Source organism: Ovis canadensis, chromosome 15 (assembly GCF_042477335.2).
Source record: "Ovis canadensis isolate MfBH-ARS-UI-01 breed Bighorn chromosome 15, ARS-UI_OviCan_v2, whole genome shotgun sequence".
NCBI lineage: Eukaryota > Metazoa > Chordata > Mammalia > Artiodactyla > Bovidae > Ovis > Ovis canadensis.
In genome coordinates, this window is record NC_091259.1 from 39,382,784 (window position 1) to 39,399,884 (window position 17,101).

The 17,101-nt window shown below is 50.7% G+C and overlaps 1 protein-coding gene across 1 annotated transcript in view; it reads left to right on the top strand.

Moving 5' to 3' along the window:
* The window catches only part of GRIK4 (glutamate ionotropic receptor kainate type subunit 4), a 401,597-nt gene that overhangs the window by 309,879 nt on the left and 74,617 nt on the right, over positions 1-17,101 (top strand). The window contains exon 12 of the mRNA XM_069555411.1: positions 4,377-4,580. Coding sequence (XP_069411512.1) covers positions 4,377-4,580 — 204 coding nt within the window. The remainder of the gene's footprint in view (positions 1-4,376; positions 4,581-17,101) is intronic.

Here is a 17,101-nt window from a genome sequence, read left to right on the forward strand (position 1 = left end):
ACTTCCCTGTCTGGGCCAGCGTCTTATCAGCAAGAGATAACCAGTGTGGCTGCACTGATGTAATTCCAGCTCCAAACAGACCCAACTATTAGTGAGTCTGTTCAGTCTTATCATTGCTAACTGTGCAAAGTCTGGAAATGTGTCTGTTAAGAAAAGGACTTCTTTTGAAAGATTAGGCTTTCAAGATAATGAAAAAGAGTGCAGGGACCTCCATCACTACGTTCATAAACTCCAGGGGCCCAGGAGCCCTGGACCAGAATAACTGATCTCCTGTGAGCAGAGCAGGAAAAAAGCCAAGAAATAGGCTCATGTCTAGCACTGTGGGGTTTGAAGGAAGGAGAGGTCCCATCCCAGCAAAGGGATGGTCAACAAAGCCTTCCAGGAAGAGGGACCTTGAGGATGGGCCTCAAAAGACAGCGAGAGATAAGGAGGGAGAAGTGGACGAAGGGTCAGGCACTCAGGAAACGTAGGAAAAGGCAGGTTGCTAGGACATGGGCATAGGTAGAAAGGGAAGGCCTGAGGCTGGAAAAGTGGGTCCACAATGCTTAGGGACTTGAATGCCAAATCATGGGTTTTCCCTTCACGTGGTACGAGACAGGGGTCACTGAACACTTCATTCATTCACCGAGTATTTGGGGGGCATGCCTATGTTCTCGGCTCAGTTCTGGGTGCTAGGGCATAGACAGAGCTGGGGAAGAGAAGTGGGGTGTTGGCCTCACTGAGAAGGGCAGATCTGAGCAGACCTGATGGGGTGAGGTGACACGTGGCGGTCTGGGAGGAACATTCCAGGCAGAGGGAATAGTCACAGCAAAGGATGGAGAGGCAATTCCAGCTCACAGAGGTTTTGCCACCCCCATCTCAGCTCAACCTTAGCTCATCCAAAGCAGTGTGAAAATGTCAGCAGGATGAGGGGGCGATGGTGTCACCTAGACCCCCAGATCTGGGCATGCCTGGCTGAGCTGGGGCCACACTGGGCAACAGTCCTGGCTGAGGGGGACAGCACACAGCAAGATTGCTGGGACTTTCTCTGCCTCTGAAGGGCTTCCTGAGTCCGTGCCCTGCTGCCCATCCTCAGGCATGTGGCCCAGTTCCTGGTGACCATTTGGAAGAGAGCCTTGGCAAATGGTCACCCTGAATGATTTATCCCTTAAAACTCAGCACATAGTCCTGTTGTGTCCTGCTCTTGACGGGGTGCAGTTGGGACTTGTGATTTATTGGTTAACACCAGCTACTACACAGAATTGTTGTTGTTTAGTCACTGAGTCATAGCCAACTCTTTGTGATCCCATGGACTGTGGCCTGCCAGGCTCCTCTGTCCATGGGGATTCTCCAGGCAAGAATAATGGAGCGGGTTGCCATGCCTTCCTCCAGAGGAATACGCCGAATTAGCTGCAGCAAATACCCCACCTTGTGTCAGAACCCGGGTTAAGCTTTTTGCCCACGTCACTATCTTCTGTTCTCCCAACGCCCCTGCCACAACGGGGCCCCAGGCCAGCACTCAGCCCCTGCACTTTCCAAAATGCCTGTGACCCCTCCCTCTAACACTGGCCTTGTGTTTATTCACTCTAAATATGCCAGTGGATTTTAAATTAACTTAAGAGTGCTTAGGGAGAAAAATTTTGTAAAACTCCTTGGGGTCATTAAAGATACCCTAGGAGGTTGCCTTCCAACCCAGACATGGAAACTCCCCTGCTATGCTCTGTCAGTGAGGCCCTTTCAGCACTTTTTACCCACACAATCCGCAGATGCTGAACCCTGGAGCCAGGTGGGGACACCATGAGGAGTCAGTCCCAGGCCCATGCACATCCTGCCTGGGAGGCAGCAGGTGTAGGAAGATGGAGGGTGTGTGTGTGGGACCCTGTCTGGGAGCACAGTAGGAATTCTGAAATGTGGGTGGGTAACAGAGGAGGCAATGGGGGCCCCAAGGACAGTGTTGCATTAGGTTAAACAGAAAGACGGAGAAGAGCCCCTTGAGCCAAGGATGGCGTGTATGGAAGGCGAGGAGCCTGGCTGCGTCTCATTGACAGAACAGTGCACTTGAACCAGAATCCCATCACCTTCAACTCAGAGGTCCCTCCCCTGGCACGGAACCTCCTACTTTCCCCTCTTCTGCTTCATACCCACGAGTCTCGCCCTTCCTCCTCTCATGACCTCTGATCTTCCCCAGCCCAGAGGCCCCTTCCAGCCTGAGCTCAGCAAACCAGCATTTCAGCACTTTCCTCTCTTGGCTTCTAGAACCGTCTCCACCGTGATGCTCAGCCATCTCACCTCCTGTCCGTCTCTGAGTCCACCTCTCCTTCCACGTCCTGCTCCCAGCTGCCCCTCTGCATTCAGCCTCCTGACTCAGCTGGACCTGGGCAACCCCAGGCTCCTCTCCGTCATCCCCATCGTTTCCCCTGAGCAAACCTCTCTGGAGGAGCCAAGCCTTCCCTCCTGCCTGCAGCACAACTCTGGTGCAGTTCCTACCTCTGCCCTCCTCCCTTCCTCTCTGAACCCGCTGACCCTGGCCCTCCTCTCCACCCTCAGGTCCACTTCCCTGACTCGAGTTCACCTTGACCCTGGCCCTCCTGGTACCTTGCTGCCCTGCCTCGCACTTCTCTTTCTTCCTTCTCTATCTTGCCTTTTCTAGGAATCCCTCCCTTTCCACCTGCACGTATACTCTGGTCCCTCCCATCCTAAGACCACCTCACCTTCACCCTGCTGCCCTTGGACTACCCTCTAGTTGAGGGGATCATCCATCAAGGGGTCGGTGGTCGCCGTTGCTGCTGAAGGGGAACTGAAGTTTGGAGAGAGACGTGACTGGGAGCGGTTGGGTGGAGAAGCTCTCTGCCGGCTGGCCCTCATCTCCTAACCTCCCAACAACCCCGGCCCTCCCCTGTGCACCTCTCATTCACGCCCATCCCTGCAGGGTTCTGCCACCACCTCCCCCCGACACCCCCAGTCTGCCTTCGAACATCTCCGTGACACACGGCCCAGTTGCCCTTTCACAGCCCTGCGTCCTCTCTGGGTGGGAATGCCGGCCTTGAACCCCCGCCTCCTTGGCCTTCATGCCCACGTGTCCCTGATTTTCGGCTTTTCTGGCTGCTTCTGCTTTGTCCTGCTCTGTGGCTGCTCTTCATTCGCCCCCACCCCCGGATCAGGTCTTATCCCTCTGCTGCCCTCCGCCTCCACGGCCTCCCATATCCTGCCGCTCAGCCACCGCCTCTATCCAGGGGCCGCCCCATCTGTGCCCCTGATCCTGCCCTCCCTCCGGATTCCAACATTCAGTCTCACATTTGCTCCTGAACTGCCTACCAGCACCTTGAATTCAACATGCTCTGAAGCCTTTTCCTTTCCAAACCATCCACGGCCATGATGACACCATCCTGAGTCTCCTGCTCAGGCTCCAAGGGTCTGAGGATCCTCCCTCTGTGCTCCACACCCATCCTGGCATCCACCTGACCCTCTCTGTGCCTTGTCCAGCTCTGAAGCTCGCCTGAGCCAAAACACAGCTCGGGAATCAGCATCTCCCAGCAGGAGAGGCTCTGTCCTTCCTCACTCCCAGAACTTCTCTCTCGCTCACTTTGTCATATTCTTCACTCACATCTTTGCGTCTCTAAAACTCTGATTGCTTCCCTACTATATACGTGTGATGCACCTCGCCCTGGCATCCAAGGCCCATGCTGACCCTAATTCATCTTTCTAAACTCATCCTCCCATCCCACCCCTACCCACAAGCCAGGCTCCCACCCAAGGGTGCCTCCATCACCTGCTGAATGGGCCGAGCTCCATCTCACTGGGGATTATGTCCTTGATCCTGCCTTTCCCCTGCCCACACAGCCCTCTGTCCCCACCACTTCCATCTGCCAGAGTTCTGTCATTCTCCAGAGCCCAGCCTGCATCCCACCTCCTCCGTGGAACCTTCCCTGGACATTCATCTGAGAGACCCAGCCCTTCTCCCAACACCCATGGCTGGACCCATTCTGCCTTGGGTTGTGGTCATACAGTGCATTTAAGAACCTCACCGGTTCTGTCATCAGCATCCTTGCATCTCATAATGCCCTGAGGTTAGTCTGTGTGGAATAAACAAAAGAAAAGGGCAGGGGAGGGAGGACAGAATGAAATGGAAGATGGGGTCAGATGATGACCTTAAACAAGGTAGAGGGGCTTCCACTGGACCCTCTGTGCAGTGAGACCCTTGCGTGTTCCTGGTAAGAGAAGTGCCTTGAAGTCAGGAAAGGGAGGTAACCGCCACCTCCAAAGTTTCCCATTACCCAAGCCACTTCCCTCCTCCACCCCATCTTCTCCCCACCGTCCTATGTCCCTGGTCCCCTCATCACATGTGGCTGAGACACCAGGGCTAAGATGAGAATGACAGCTGCCCAGTTTCGCTGCAGGAAAACCCATATCTAATGCTGAAGGGGAACCACCAGGAAATGGAAGGCAACGACCGCTACGAGGGCTTCTGTGTGGACATGCTCCAGGAGCTGGCGGAGATCCTCCGGTTCAACTACAAGATCCGTCTAGTCGGGGACGGCGTGTATGGCGTGCCCGAGGCCAATGGCACCTGGACGGGCATGGTCGGGGAGCTGATCGCTCGGGTAAGGAAAGAACAGGTGGTTTGGATCTGAGGGTGGGCAGGGGAGGGTGATGGAAGGACAGAAGGTTGTGCTTCATGCTCATAAACCCTCTGTTTATTCAGTCAGTCAGTCATCCTTTTTTCATTTATTTGTCCACTCATTGCATGAATCTTCCCTGAGCTGGCACCGGGCCAGGCACTGGTAATATATATACATTGGTATTGGTCATTGGTGAATAAGACTACCATGATCCTTGCCCTGTGGCTCTTCTGGTCCCAGTCTATCACTTGTAATGGCTAAGGAATAGACGCTTTGACCAATAAACACGGCTTAGAGATTGGGTTCACTTCTTGGATAATCAGGTGCTTTTTGTTTGCTCTGATTTTTTTTAATTATTTATTTTTTGGCTTTGCTGGGTCTTCATTGCTGCACAAGGGTTTTCCTCTAGTTGCAGTAGACAGGGGCTACTCTCTAATTGCCATGCACAGGCTTCTCATTCTGGCGCCTTCTCTTGTTGGGGAGCGCCAGCTCTCGGATGCACAGGCTCGGTGGCTGTGGCACACAGGCTTAGTTGCCCTGTGGCATGTGGGATCTAGGGCCTCCCAGGTGGCACTAGTGGTAAAGATCCCACCTGTCAATGCAGGATAAGAAAGAACCGCAGGTTTGATCCCTGGGTCGGAAAGATCCCCTGGAGGAGTGCGTGGCAATGCACTCCAGTATTCTTGCCTGGAGAATCCCATGGACAGAGGAACCTGGTGGGCTACAGTCCAAAGGGTCACAAAGAGTCAGACACAACTGAAGCAACTTAGCACACATACATGTGGGATCAGTCGGATACAACTGAAGTGACTTAGCACACACGTGTGTGGGATCTAGCTCCTGGAGCAAGGATCAAACCCGTGTCCCCTGCATTGGCAGGCAGACTCTCAACCCCTGGACCACCAGGGGAGTTCCAGTCATGATGATTTTTTTGATCATCAGTACCCCTGGCAGAGCTTGGACAGGCTCTGGTGCAGAGCACACCTACATCAGCTGACTCTGACGCTTGAGAAGGGCTGTCAAAGAGACATGGCTAAATAACAAGGGAAAAGGGACCGACTGTCAGAGGCATTGGTCACAGTTACGGCTGTTCTGTTACTTCTTGTATTAGTTGCTGCTATCCTTAATGTGCCCTTACAGACCAGGGCCAAGGTGCACTTGGGAGGGCTGTAAATTTTCAGGGTGAATGTGGAGACTTGATTAAAAGGTAGGTGAGCATCCTGGAATGTCAGTCATCATTCGGTTAGAGCAAGACTGTAGAAAGTTCTTCCAGGGCCAGAGTGCTTATTTTCTTGGCACAAACTACTAACATCTGTAAAAATTAAGTTGTTATCAATTCACCGTCTGTATTTCCATAACTGAGTGTTTCTCGTCGGGGTAGGTGATCGGCACCCAACGCAGAGGTCACAGACCTAGGGTTCTTAGAGCGACCTTGAATCGACCCGTCCTTTTCCATGCTTTCCAAGTGCAGAGGGAGCCCCTGCAGGCTCCCAGCCAGTGCCAACGTGTAGGGGGCTTTACATACATTATCTCTAATTGTCTCAGAACGTACCTTTTATTAATAGTTCTTTGTTTTTCTCATTTTATAAACGTGCCACCTAAACAGAGAGCTTGAATGGTTTATCTGAAGGCACACCGTCAGGGTGAGACAGGGCTGGGATTTGAACCCAGATGCGTCTAGCTCCAGAATCCCACCATAGCACACGACCTCAGCTGGACAGAGATGTTACCAAGGAAGTTCCGCATAAGCCCAGTCCCTTCCTTTGTATTCTCCTTCCCTTTCACCTTTGCCTGCTTTTTCCTTTCCTTCTTTCCTCTCATCTCTTTATCTGTTAAATTAACATGATTGTAATCCTTTATATATGGGCTTTCCAGGTGGCTCACTGGTAAAGAATCACCTGCCAATGCAGGAGACATGGGTTCGATCCCTCAGTCGGGAAGATCTCCTGGAGAAGGAAATGGCAACCCACTCCAGTATTCTTGCCTGGAGAATCCCCATGGACAGAGGAGCCTGGCAAGCTACAGTCCATGGGGTCACAAAGAGTCGGACACGACTGAGTGACTGAGCAACGCCACCTTTTATATGTACTGAACTTGGGATAAAAGATACATTTTTTAAATCCCGGTCTTCAAGGATAAAAATGTTAGTAGGGGTATTGAGTAAGCAATCCTTGGCAATGCATGATGGAAAGTTCTCTATAGACAAAAGAGTGTGGAAGGTATTTAAGGGTTGAGGTGGGATGGTGGTTAGGAGTTTTCCTGATAGCATTTGCAGTGACTCAGCGGGGCCAGTAGCAAGACTTGTTCAGTGAGACCATGAATTGTCTGGTTCCTAGAGTCTAGGAGGGAGGCCCTGCTGGCAGAGTGAGGCTTGCAGGCGGTCAGTGGAAGACTATAGAAGGCCCAGGGGGCCTGAGAGCCTCTCACAGGGACAGGCTGGGGGTGAAGCTTTCTGCCATCTTTGAGACTCAAACTCCTAGCCGATGATGCCCACACTTCCGCAAAAAAGGATGTTTGGCTCTTCTAAGTTCCAGAACGCCTCCCAAGGCAGTCTTATTGTTTAGAACCCCCAGTCGAGGCGCCCTCTAGTGTTTAAACCTCAGAAAGCTGAACGGCTCATCCGCCTCCTGTCTTACTCATGTACTCAGTGACCTTGAGCCCGTTTCTTCAGCTCCCTTGGGCTGCCTTGTGACTTGTGGGGTGATTTCAGGGATGTCGGAGTCGGTGCACAGCCATCCCCTTATCAGCCCCTTAATGAGCTGTGACGTGGACTGGCAGGAAGAGGAAAGGATCCGGGACTCAAGGACATGCAGCTTCATACTGAGTGATCTGGGCAATCAGACCGGGATCTTAAAATTCACCCCAGATCTGCTTTCAAGTCAAAACACTGCTGCTTTGGTCTCATCAAGACATGGCTGGGTAGTATTAATTAATTAAGGAATTAACCCGTTCTTTCAATACATATGCTGGCCCTGATCTAAGCTTCAGCGCTTGGTATGTCTGTTCCGATGCCCCCTAGGATCACAACAGCCCTAAGGCCTGCAGCCCCGCTATGTGACCTCTTCCCCAAGGTGCACAGATCAGAGGTTATAACAGCATAGCCTTGGTGCTGGCTAGTCAGTGTCCCAGACAGAAGAGACCTCGTAGGTCATCTCACCTAAATCTGTCACTTATATACAGATGAGGAAATGTAGGCTCAGGGAGGTTAAATAACCTGCCAGAGATCACACAGCTGGTAAGTTTAGAGTCAGCATTTAAGCCCTGGTCCAGTTGACTTGGGGCTTCCCTGCTGGCTCAGACGGTAAAGAGTCTGCCTGCAATGCAGGAGACCCGGATTCGATCCCTGGGTCAGGAAGATCTCCTGGAGGAGAGCATGACAACCCACTTCACTATTCTTAGCTGGAGAATCCCCATGGACAGAGAAGCCTGGCATGGTACAGTCGATGGGGTCCCAAAGAGTTGGACAGAACTGAGTGAGCTGACTTCAGTGCACATGGTCTGAGAGTGGGAATCTTGATGTTAAACCTAATTTCAGTTCACTTACTTACTAGCTGTGTGTTCTTGGGCAACTTTTTTTAATCCTTCCTACCCCATCCCCCAAGGCTTCAGTGTTTATCCAGAAAGAATTTTTGTAAGGATTTAAAATAACACATGCATGAGCATGCCCACACCCACAGAAAGTTTGACATACAGGAATCTCTCTATAGATCATTTGAGGAACGCAGTAGCCTCCTGGATGCAGAGTGATGGAGCGTAAAGCGTCATCTCCTGGGTCACCTCCACTGGGTGTTCTAGAGCCTCGGTCTTTCATATCCATGGTCAGCTGCTTACCTAAGACTGTGGGGCTAGCACTCATGGCGTGTTAGTTATGAAAGAGCACTCAAACATATTTTCTGCTTACTTTTGAAAATCATCAGAGCGTGTCTTTCGGTGTAAATCCCGTTAAAAGTAGGAGTGTGGTTGGAGTGAAAACAAGTGGCTTCACGTCAGCTGGGCAGGTGACTGGCCTTTCAGCCCCAGGGCCGTGTCTGGGTAGGGGAAAAGCGCAGTGTGTCTGTTTGGGAGCCTCTTGGGTCTGCATTCATTTTGGCCCCAGTTCAACCCTTCACAAGCTGAGCCCACAGCAGTGATGGTGTGTTTTGGTGGAGATGTACTTGGCAGAGAGGAGGAGATGGACTAAAGCTCGAAGAAGATGCCCTTGGAACATCCTCCTGGGTCACCCCAGTATATTTATTTAAAGTGAATTTTTCATTGATATTGTTGGAGATATTCACATATAGAGATGAATGAGACAGACACTAGGCCACTCTTTGATGGAGGACCAGTTGCATAAACGCAGAGTGAGAAAGGCTAGGATGGGGAGGTAGAGGGGCTGGTGAGAGGACTGGAGGAGGGCCTCCTGACTCTGGTTTGGAGGTGTAGGAAGGACAACTGCAGGAGATGATGCTTGACAACTCCAGGAGGAGCTGGCCAGGGGAGGCAGGGATGTGGCGGGAGAAGATCAAGCCAGGAGGGAGGGAACCAGGCAGAGTCCTAGCCTGGAGACAGGAAGGGGCATGGCAGTTTCTGTTTTAGGATACTACGCCTGGAACAGAGCGTGGTGGGAAGTGAGCCTAGGAAGTGGGCAGTGGTCTACACAGCCTTCTACAGTGCGGAACATGGATGGGTGGAGGGATGGGAAAGGCCTGGAGGCAGGGGACCAGGGAGAAGATGGAACTGTTGCAAGAGGTGTTGAGAACCAAAAGTAACTTAGGGGTCAGAATAAGCCTTCAGAAGCTGTCTTTAAAGGTAAGTTTTTCTGTAATATAGAATGGCTCAGTGGTAAAGAATCCTCCTGCCAATGCAGGAGACAGGAGTTCCATCCCTCACTAGGGAAGATCCCCTGGAAAAGGAAATGGCAACCCACACCAGTATTCTTGCCTGGAGAACCCCATGGACAGAGGAACCTGGAGGGCTACAGTCCATGGGGTTGTAAAAGAGTCAGACAGACTTAGCGACGAAACAATAAATACAGTCTTTATAAAATATATGTGTTTAAAAAAATTACTTGTAATTCCACCAGCCAGCAACACCCATGGTTAACATTTCAATATGATCCCTTCTGATTTCTTAACGAGTAGGTACTTACACAAGTTTTTTTCTTAAATGAGATCATAGTATAATTCTGTTTGGTAACTTGTGGAAGCTATTTAACAGATGCATTGTCAGGACTCGAGGACTGAATGGACGTGGCCCACGGGAGCGGGACAAGAGTAGAACGGATGACACCCAGGTTTCTGACGTGGACGCTGACGTGGATGTCTGGGTGGATGGTGGTGCCAGTCTTTGAGGTAGAAAACCCAGGAGAAAAACAGGTCTGGGAGGAAAGAGGGGGATGATTTCCGCTTTGGAAATGGTAACTGTGAAAAGCCTTTTGGACACGTAGGTAGAGATGCTCAGCAGTGAGTTGGTTAGAGTGGGCTCTGCGGCTCCAGGTTTAGGTGCTGGCGTAGTTGGTGAGCTGTAGGTGGTTTGAAGCTGTGAGGAGGGATGGAAACCTCCGGGAGAAAATCATGCATTCAAGAGGGAGGAGAGGGAAGAGAGCCTGTGAAGGCTGCTGAGAGAGGCGGGTAAAGAAGCTTCCCACCTCTTGAAAGGAAGCACAAAAGAGCCTTCCATCAGATTTAGAATGCAGAGGCCACGGACAAGAGTGGTTTCAGTGGGTGGCTGCACTGAAATCACACTGCAGTGGTTGGATCATTGTGGAATACTCTTTACAGAAGCTTCACTCTTGTGGGAAAGCAAGATAAAGAAAGGGTTGTAGCTAGAAAGAGCTGTGGAGCTGAAAGGTTGGCTGTTGTTTAAAATGAAATCACTTGTGGAAGCGGCTGCTGGGAGTTGAGAGCGCGTGCGTCTCTTAGGCATTGGGGAGAGGCAGGGATAGTCACGTGGCTGGAGCGGAGTCCTGGTGGGGATCACGGTGGGCAGGACAGAGGGTGGGGGAACGATGCATTGCTGGAGGGGTTTGGGGTCCTCGCTGAGGCATGAACGGGTCACTGGGAAGCAGTGCAGCCAGGGGTGTGCCTGTTCTGCTGTTGTCCTAGGCACCCTCTCCCGCCCCCGACGTCGCACACACATGTATGCGTTGATTTCATGTTTGAAACTGCTTTCACAGCACTGACTCTTTATCCTCCATAATGCCTCTGTGAAGTGGATCTATGGGTGAACACCCTGCGGCTTAGAAATACAAATGATTCACCCCCGGTCCCGCAGCCAGCAGACGGCCGCTGAGTCCTCATGGCCTCTCCTGATGGACTTACACCCTCATATCCCTCCAGCCATGAATGGTGTTCTCTTCCAAGAGGTCTTTCTAGGCAGAGCCTGTGGAGGATGCCGAGAACTTGGTACCCACGTCTGACTCTGGCCCATAAAGGGGCTGCACTTTATTTGTAAAATGAGTGGATGATCTCTCTGACCCCTTCTCCTCTCCCTCAGTTGTGTGTGAAGCTTTACTGTGGGTTCAGCCCTGAACACTGGTATCCTGGAAGGGGAGAGATTGCATTTCACATCCTAGGGGCCCAGCTTGGAAAAGAGTAAAGCACATTCAGGAAGAGAGAGAGAGCCCCCCTCAGGCTTCAAAGCTCAGAACCAAGTCCCCTGTTGGCAGTCAATGCCAGGTTGGCAGAACAGCCCATTTAAGTTCAAAGAGAAAGGGGCTTTAGAAGGCTTAGATTCAAGGCTCATAAGCTTTGGACATCAAATAGCTCTTACCAATGACATTTTGATGAATTAAGTGTAGATGAAGCTGAAATGCCTCATTCCATTTCCCCTCCTGGGCTCCTAGGAGAAGGACTGTGAAGAAGGTTTGCCAGAGACCTGGTGGGGTGGGCTGTCTGTGGCCTCGATCCACTGGGAAAGTTGTTGAGAGACATTTTGCTGAACTAAAAAAAAAAAATATGCAACTAGTCCCCTGGGATTCCTTTTCACCTTGAAGCCAGAGACTATTTTAACTGAAAATAGGTCATGGAATTCTGTTCTTTAAAATCAAGATACTGATCCAGGGGCTGAAACTGAATGCTCAACTCTTTTCCCATGTGACGGCCAGGTTCAAGGGGGGGACTTTTTCTTCCTCTGAAAGCCTGCTCCCTGCGTTTACTCAGGTAGGAAGAGGTGGGCTCCAATGGTAATTCAGCAATTCATTCATTCATTCACTCATTCATCAAGTGCCCACTCTCCGACAAGCACTATTTGGATGGGAGGAATTGCTGGTAAGGAGCTCAGGACCTACTCAAAGAGACAAATGAATCACGAATTCCAGTACTGTGTGATACATGCTCTATTAATAATATTAACCATGCTGACAAAGGTCCATATAATCAAAGCTATGGTGTTTCCAGTGGTCATGTATGGATATGAGAGTTAGACCATAAGGAAGGCTGAGTGCTGAAGAATTGATGCTTTTGAATTGTGGTGCTGGAAAAGATGCTGGAGAGTCCCTTGGACAGCAAGGAGATTAAATTAGTCAATCCTAAGGGAAATCAAACCTGTATATTCATTGGAAGGACTGATTCTGAAGCTGAAGCTCCAATACTTTGGCCACCTAATGCAAAGAGCCTACTCACTGGAAAAGACCCTGAGGCTGGGAAAGATTGAAGGCAGGAGGAAAAGGGGGGACAGAGGACAAGATGGTTGGATGGCATCATCGACTCAATGGATGTGAGTCTGAGCAATCGCCAGGAGATAGTGAAGGACAGGGAAGCCTGGTGTGCTACAGTCCGTGGGGTCACAAAGACTTAGGCACAACTTAGTGACTGAACAACGACAACAATGACGAACGCAACAGTGACCCACAGTTATTAAGTGTTTCCTGTGGGCCAGGCACTGTATTGCACGCTTGACTCGTTTGTCTTCACGATAACCAGATGTTCCAGGTGAGGAAACTGAGTCACGAAGCAGATGACGCAGGCCGCACGGGCAGTGAGCGACACTGGTAGGGCTGGTGGAAGCACGAACAAGGCATGAACAGGAATGAACAGGGAAGGACTCACCCAGGAAGGGACCGTGAAACAGAGTGGTGCAGATGGAGGAGCTTCATCTCAATAGAAAAGAATATTCTTGGTGCAGAAAATGCTGAGATTGTACCAGGCAGTGAAAATGGTTCTGTGCGGCTGGCACCAAGTATGGCAGGGAGTGGAAGCGGGTAGAGCTACAGGCAGGGGCCAGTGGTGACAGGATTTATCTGTTTGTATATTTAAACTATGTCCAGAGGGCTAATGGGGAGCTTTTGAAGAGAGAGAGGTGGTTGGTTTGTTTTATTCCAGGAGGGGAGGAGTGCTGTAATTGGCTTTGGTCCCGGAAAGTTAGTCCGGGAGGCAAGATGGGGATGGATTGGATGTGGGAAGACCAGATTCAGTTACGCTTATCAGAGAGCGGTCCAGTGATGCAGGGAGCAGGATGGGACCCAAATAAAAGCAGGGTCAGTGAAGATGACCAGGAGAAAAGGGCGACAGTGTGGGGTCTTGGCATTTCATTCTAGGACCTACTGAGTGGGGGAGCTCCCCTTTCATGGGGACTTTTAAGCAGGTCGTCCTGCCTCTCAGAAGAAGGAAGGCTGTCTGACTCTGGGCAAGGTCCTTCCTGGAATGGCTTCTTGCGGCATGTGTGTCAAGCAGCGGTCCCGGCATACAACCCCCGAGACGCGGGAAGGGAAGAAATCCGTCTTGTCTGGTTCATTATCCACAGGCTGTTGTCCTTGAGAATAAAAGGGCCAGAGCCCTGGGCTGCTTCCTGGACCACAACCGCCTTCGCTCTCCATCTCTCATCAGACCCTCCCTTACAACTGTCTGTCTCATCTGGAGTCCTCAAAGGTTCCTTTCTGTTACTCGAGTCCTTTCACCCACCCGATAAAAGCCAAGGAAAGCAGTTTTGAAACCGCAGCTGCTGTGCCTTTCTTCTGAGACGTCTGTCTCAGCTGCCGCCCATGCAGCTGGGTGCTGCTGTCTGTCTCTGCGACCGCTGTCCTCTCTCCACATTTATGGCTGGGGTGCACACCCCCCAGAAGACTGCGGCTGGGCCTCTGGACCCACAGCCTGCAATGAACATGAGCCCCAGACAATACCCTACCTGCCCGTCACTGGCTTTCAGCTGAGGGCTCTGTCGTGGGCCTTCAGACTTTTTCCTCTTGCTCTCCATGGCTCTGTAGAGAATTAGAATGGGGGGAGTGGTCATCTGATGAAGGCACCGTGTCCTTTTTCAAAGCTGAGCCCCCAGGAGGGAGAGCAGGATGATAACAGCTGCTGACAAAGGCAGCCACTGTGTAGGAGCTCGGCAGATGCTATTTCGTTTAATCCGTGCATGGTCTGAGAGGGATTGTTACTCCATTTTGCAGATGAAATGGAGGCTCAGAGAGTCAGCAATGAACCCAAGTGCAGACTCACAGCAAGCAGCCAGGGCCCAGATTCATACGCTATTCAGACCCCTGTCTTGAGCATGTCTTACTGCACCACCAGGGACGCATGAGAACTGGTGGCTGGAATGGATTTTTGCGTGATTTTGGTACAGCTTCCTGTCCCCTGCATCTGCTTGCTAGGAAAATGGAGAGGAAGGAATAGGCTGGACCGGGAGAATGGCAACAAAAGAGAGGAGGCGCTGCATGGCCAGACTGAGAGGGACACAGGGATGATAGTTACATCCTCGACTGCATTATCTGGGAAGTGGGTGTTATAACTACTTCCTTTTTACGGACTGAGAACACACAGCCCCAGAGAGGCCAGCACCTAGAAGCACTAGGATTTGAAACCAGGTCTCTTTCCTCCAGGAGCTCTCCCACTGGAAAGGCAGACAGATGGCAGAAGTTATTTTAACACCAAGTTGTATGGAATAAAGCTCTGTTATAGATATAAACTACATCATTTTCAACTGACAAAGTAGGAAGCAGAAATGACTCCTCACTGGGGACCGCTGGGATGGCTTCTTAGTGGCAGGGAGACTGACAGCTCCTTGCGGGCAAGCACAGCATCTCATTCCTCTTGATATCCCCATACACCTAACACAGTGCTTGGGACACAGCAAAGGGTATCAGACAGTTCCTTTAGGTCATGCCGAGCAAGGCACCAGGTGATAAGTGTTCCCTGAATAAACTTAGGGAGTTGATTCCTTAGCAGGTTTCTATCAACCCAGTTGTTAACCTGAGGCTTGGAAAACTGGGCCATGAATTGATTAATCAATCAGCAGATTGTAATTTAACACAGTGAGTCAGTTACTGTGCTCGAGGTTTGGGGGGAAAGGAAAGATGAGGTTTGGTTCTGTCTTTGAGAGCTTACAGGCGAGGTGATATGGAGGTAGGCAGAATACAGACATGAGAAAGAAGCCGTGGGCCCCAGGGTGGGCAGGAGAGAGGGGAGAAGGTTTCTAAGGGAGCCCTCAGCAGGGCAGGACCAGGGAGTGACAGTATACATCAGCTGTGAGGGTGTACAGCTTAAATGCTCATCTCCTAAGAAGCAGTGTCAAGATGGTCCCCTCTCTGGGATCATGGAACATGAGGCCCACAGAATCAGCTGCAGATTCAGGAGGAGAGAGCAGAGCTTTGCCTGGCTGTCCTGAGACTCCGGGAAGGTTCTTCCTACTGAAGAAGCTGCTATGCATGGGAATCCCAGGGGTTTTGCAGTTCAGTTATGTTCACAGTGACTCCAGCAGCTCCAGACTGGTAACGCCTCCAAACCCCATGGGTGTCTAGAAAATGGCCTGGGAAATTTGTCAGAAGGCTCCCTTCTTAGAAATTATTTCCGCCTTCCCAGCCGAGTACCAGCTGTTTAGGAGAGTGAGGGTCTGCAGAGTAAGTGAAAGTGGATTAATTAAGGCATCTGAAAGCCTTCTGAGAGATTGGCTTGCTGTGACACAGAAGAGCCAGGCAGTAGGGAACTGATTTGGGGCAGGAGTGGGGACGGAAGCTGCGAAAGTGGGACCTTAATATCTCCTAAGAGTCCTGTAGTCCTGATTGCCTGCCTCACATGGCAGAGGTGAGGTGTCATCTACGGGCTTGACCATGCATCGGGCTGTAGTCTGAGGTCAGGGGTGCTTTGAAGAGGTCTGGTTGGGCATGAGGACACTTATCCTCTGTCTTTTTCCCCAAAGTGAAAGGAAAGTTGCTCAGTCGTGTCCAACTCTTCGAGACCCCATGGACTAAACAGTCCATGGAATTCTCCAGGCCAGAATCCTGGAGTGGGTAGCCTCTCCCTTCTCCAGGGGATCTTCCCAACCCAGGGATTGAACCTAGGTCTCCCACATTGCAGGCAGATTCTTTACCAGCTGAGCCACAAGAGAAGCCCCTTGTTCCCCCAAAGTACTCGCTAATTCAGCTACTGATTTTTCTCCAAAGCCTGAGTCTCTGATGTTCCTAATCCTGTGTCTGGTACCTCCCTTCCCTCTAGGAGTTAAGGATGCTTTTCCTGAACCTGGGGCCAGGGCCCTACTCACCCTATTTAAGTGCTTCCCATCCTCAAGCACTATTATCTGCCCCTACAGGCATTGATTCAACACTGGTTGTGACTTCAGGTTAAATTAGACCCAGTTTTTACTTTCACTAGGTTCACATTCTACCTTTACAGAGCCTCCAAGGACGGTTGTACAAGTTGTATATTGTACAAGGGGTGGATGGGGACTGAAACCCAGCCTCACGCAGCTCACCAAGCGTGTGCTCTGGTATGAGTCTCTGCTGCTGCTGCTGCTGCTAAGTCATGTCAGTCGTGTCCGACCCTGTGCGACCCCATAGATGGCAGCCCACCAGGCTCCCCCGTCCCTGGGATTCTCTAGGCAAGAACACTGGAGTGGGTTGCCATTTCCTTCTCCAATGCATGAAAGTGAAAAGTGAAAGTGAAGTCACTCAGTTGCATCCGATTCTTTGTGACCCCATGCTCCTCTGTCCATGGGAGTTTCCAGGCAAGAGTACTGGAGTGGGTCACCAGTACCTTCTCTGGGTGTGAGCCTCTATCTACCTGTAAATTTTCCTTCTGCAAAGACATCTTTAGTTTGCTAAGTCATGTACCCACTAAGTTTGCTAGGAGGATCAATGTTTATAATTTGTACAATGGCCCCCAACTATAACAGGAATGAGGCCCAGTGCATAAAAATAATGAGACCACAGCATGAGATATATGCAAAATGGGATCATATACAAAATTTTATGGGAATACAGGAAAAAAAGAAATTATTCAGCTCCAGGAAGCCAGGCAAGACTGTAGAGCAGCAATAACAATATTAATAGCTATTGTTTATTGAGGAGCTACTACCTGCCAGGCATTTCTTATGCGTCATTTCCTCTCCAACAACAGTCTTACAAATAAATGTTATTATTCACAGTTTATAGTGAGGATGCTGAGGTTAGCTCCAGCTTAACAGAGAGACTAACTCAGCTAACAAGTTGATTGATTCTGGAATTCAAAGCCAAGCCTGATATCAAAGTTCATGGTCATTCTAACACACTGTGGTGCCTCTAAGGGAAGTAATAGTCAAGTTGAACCTTAATG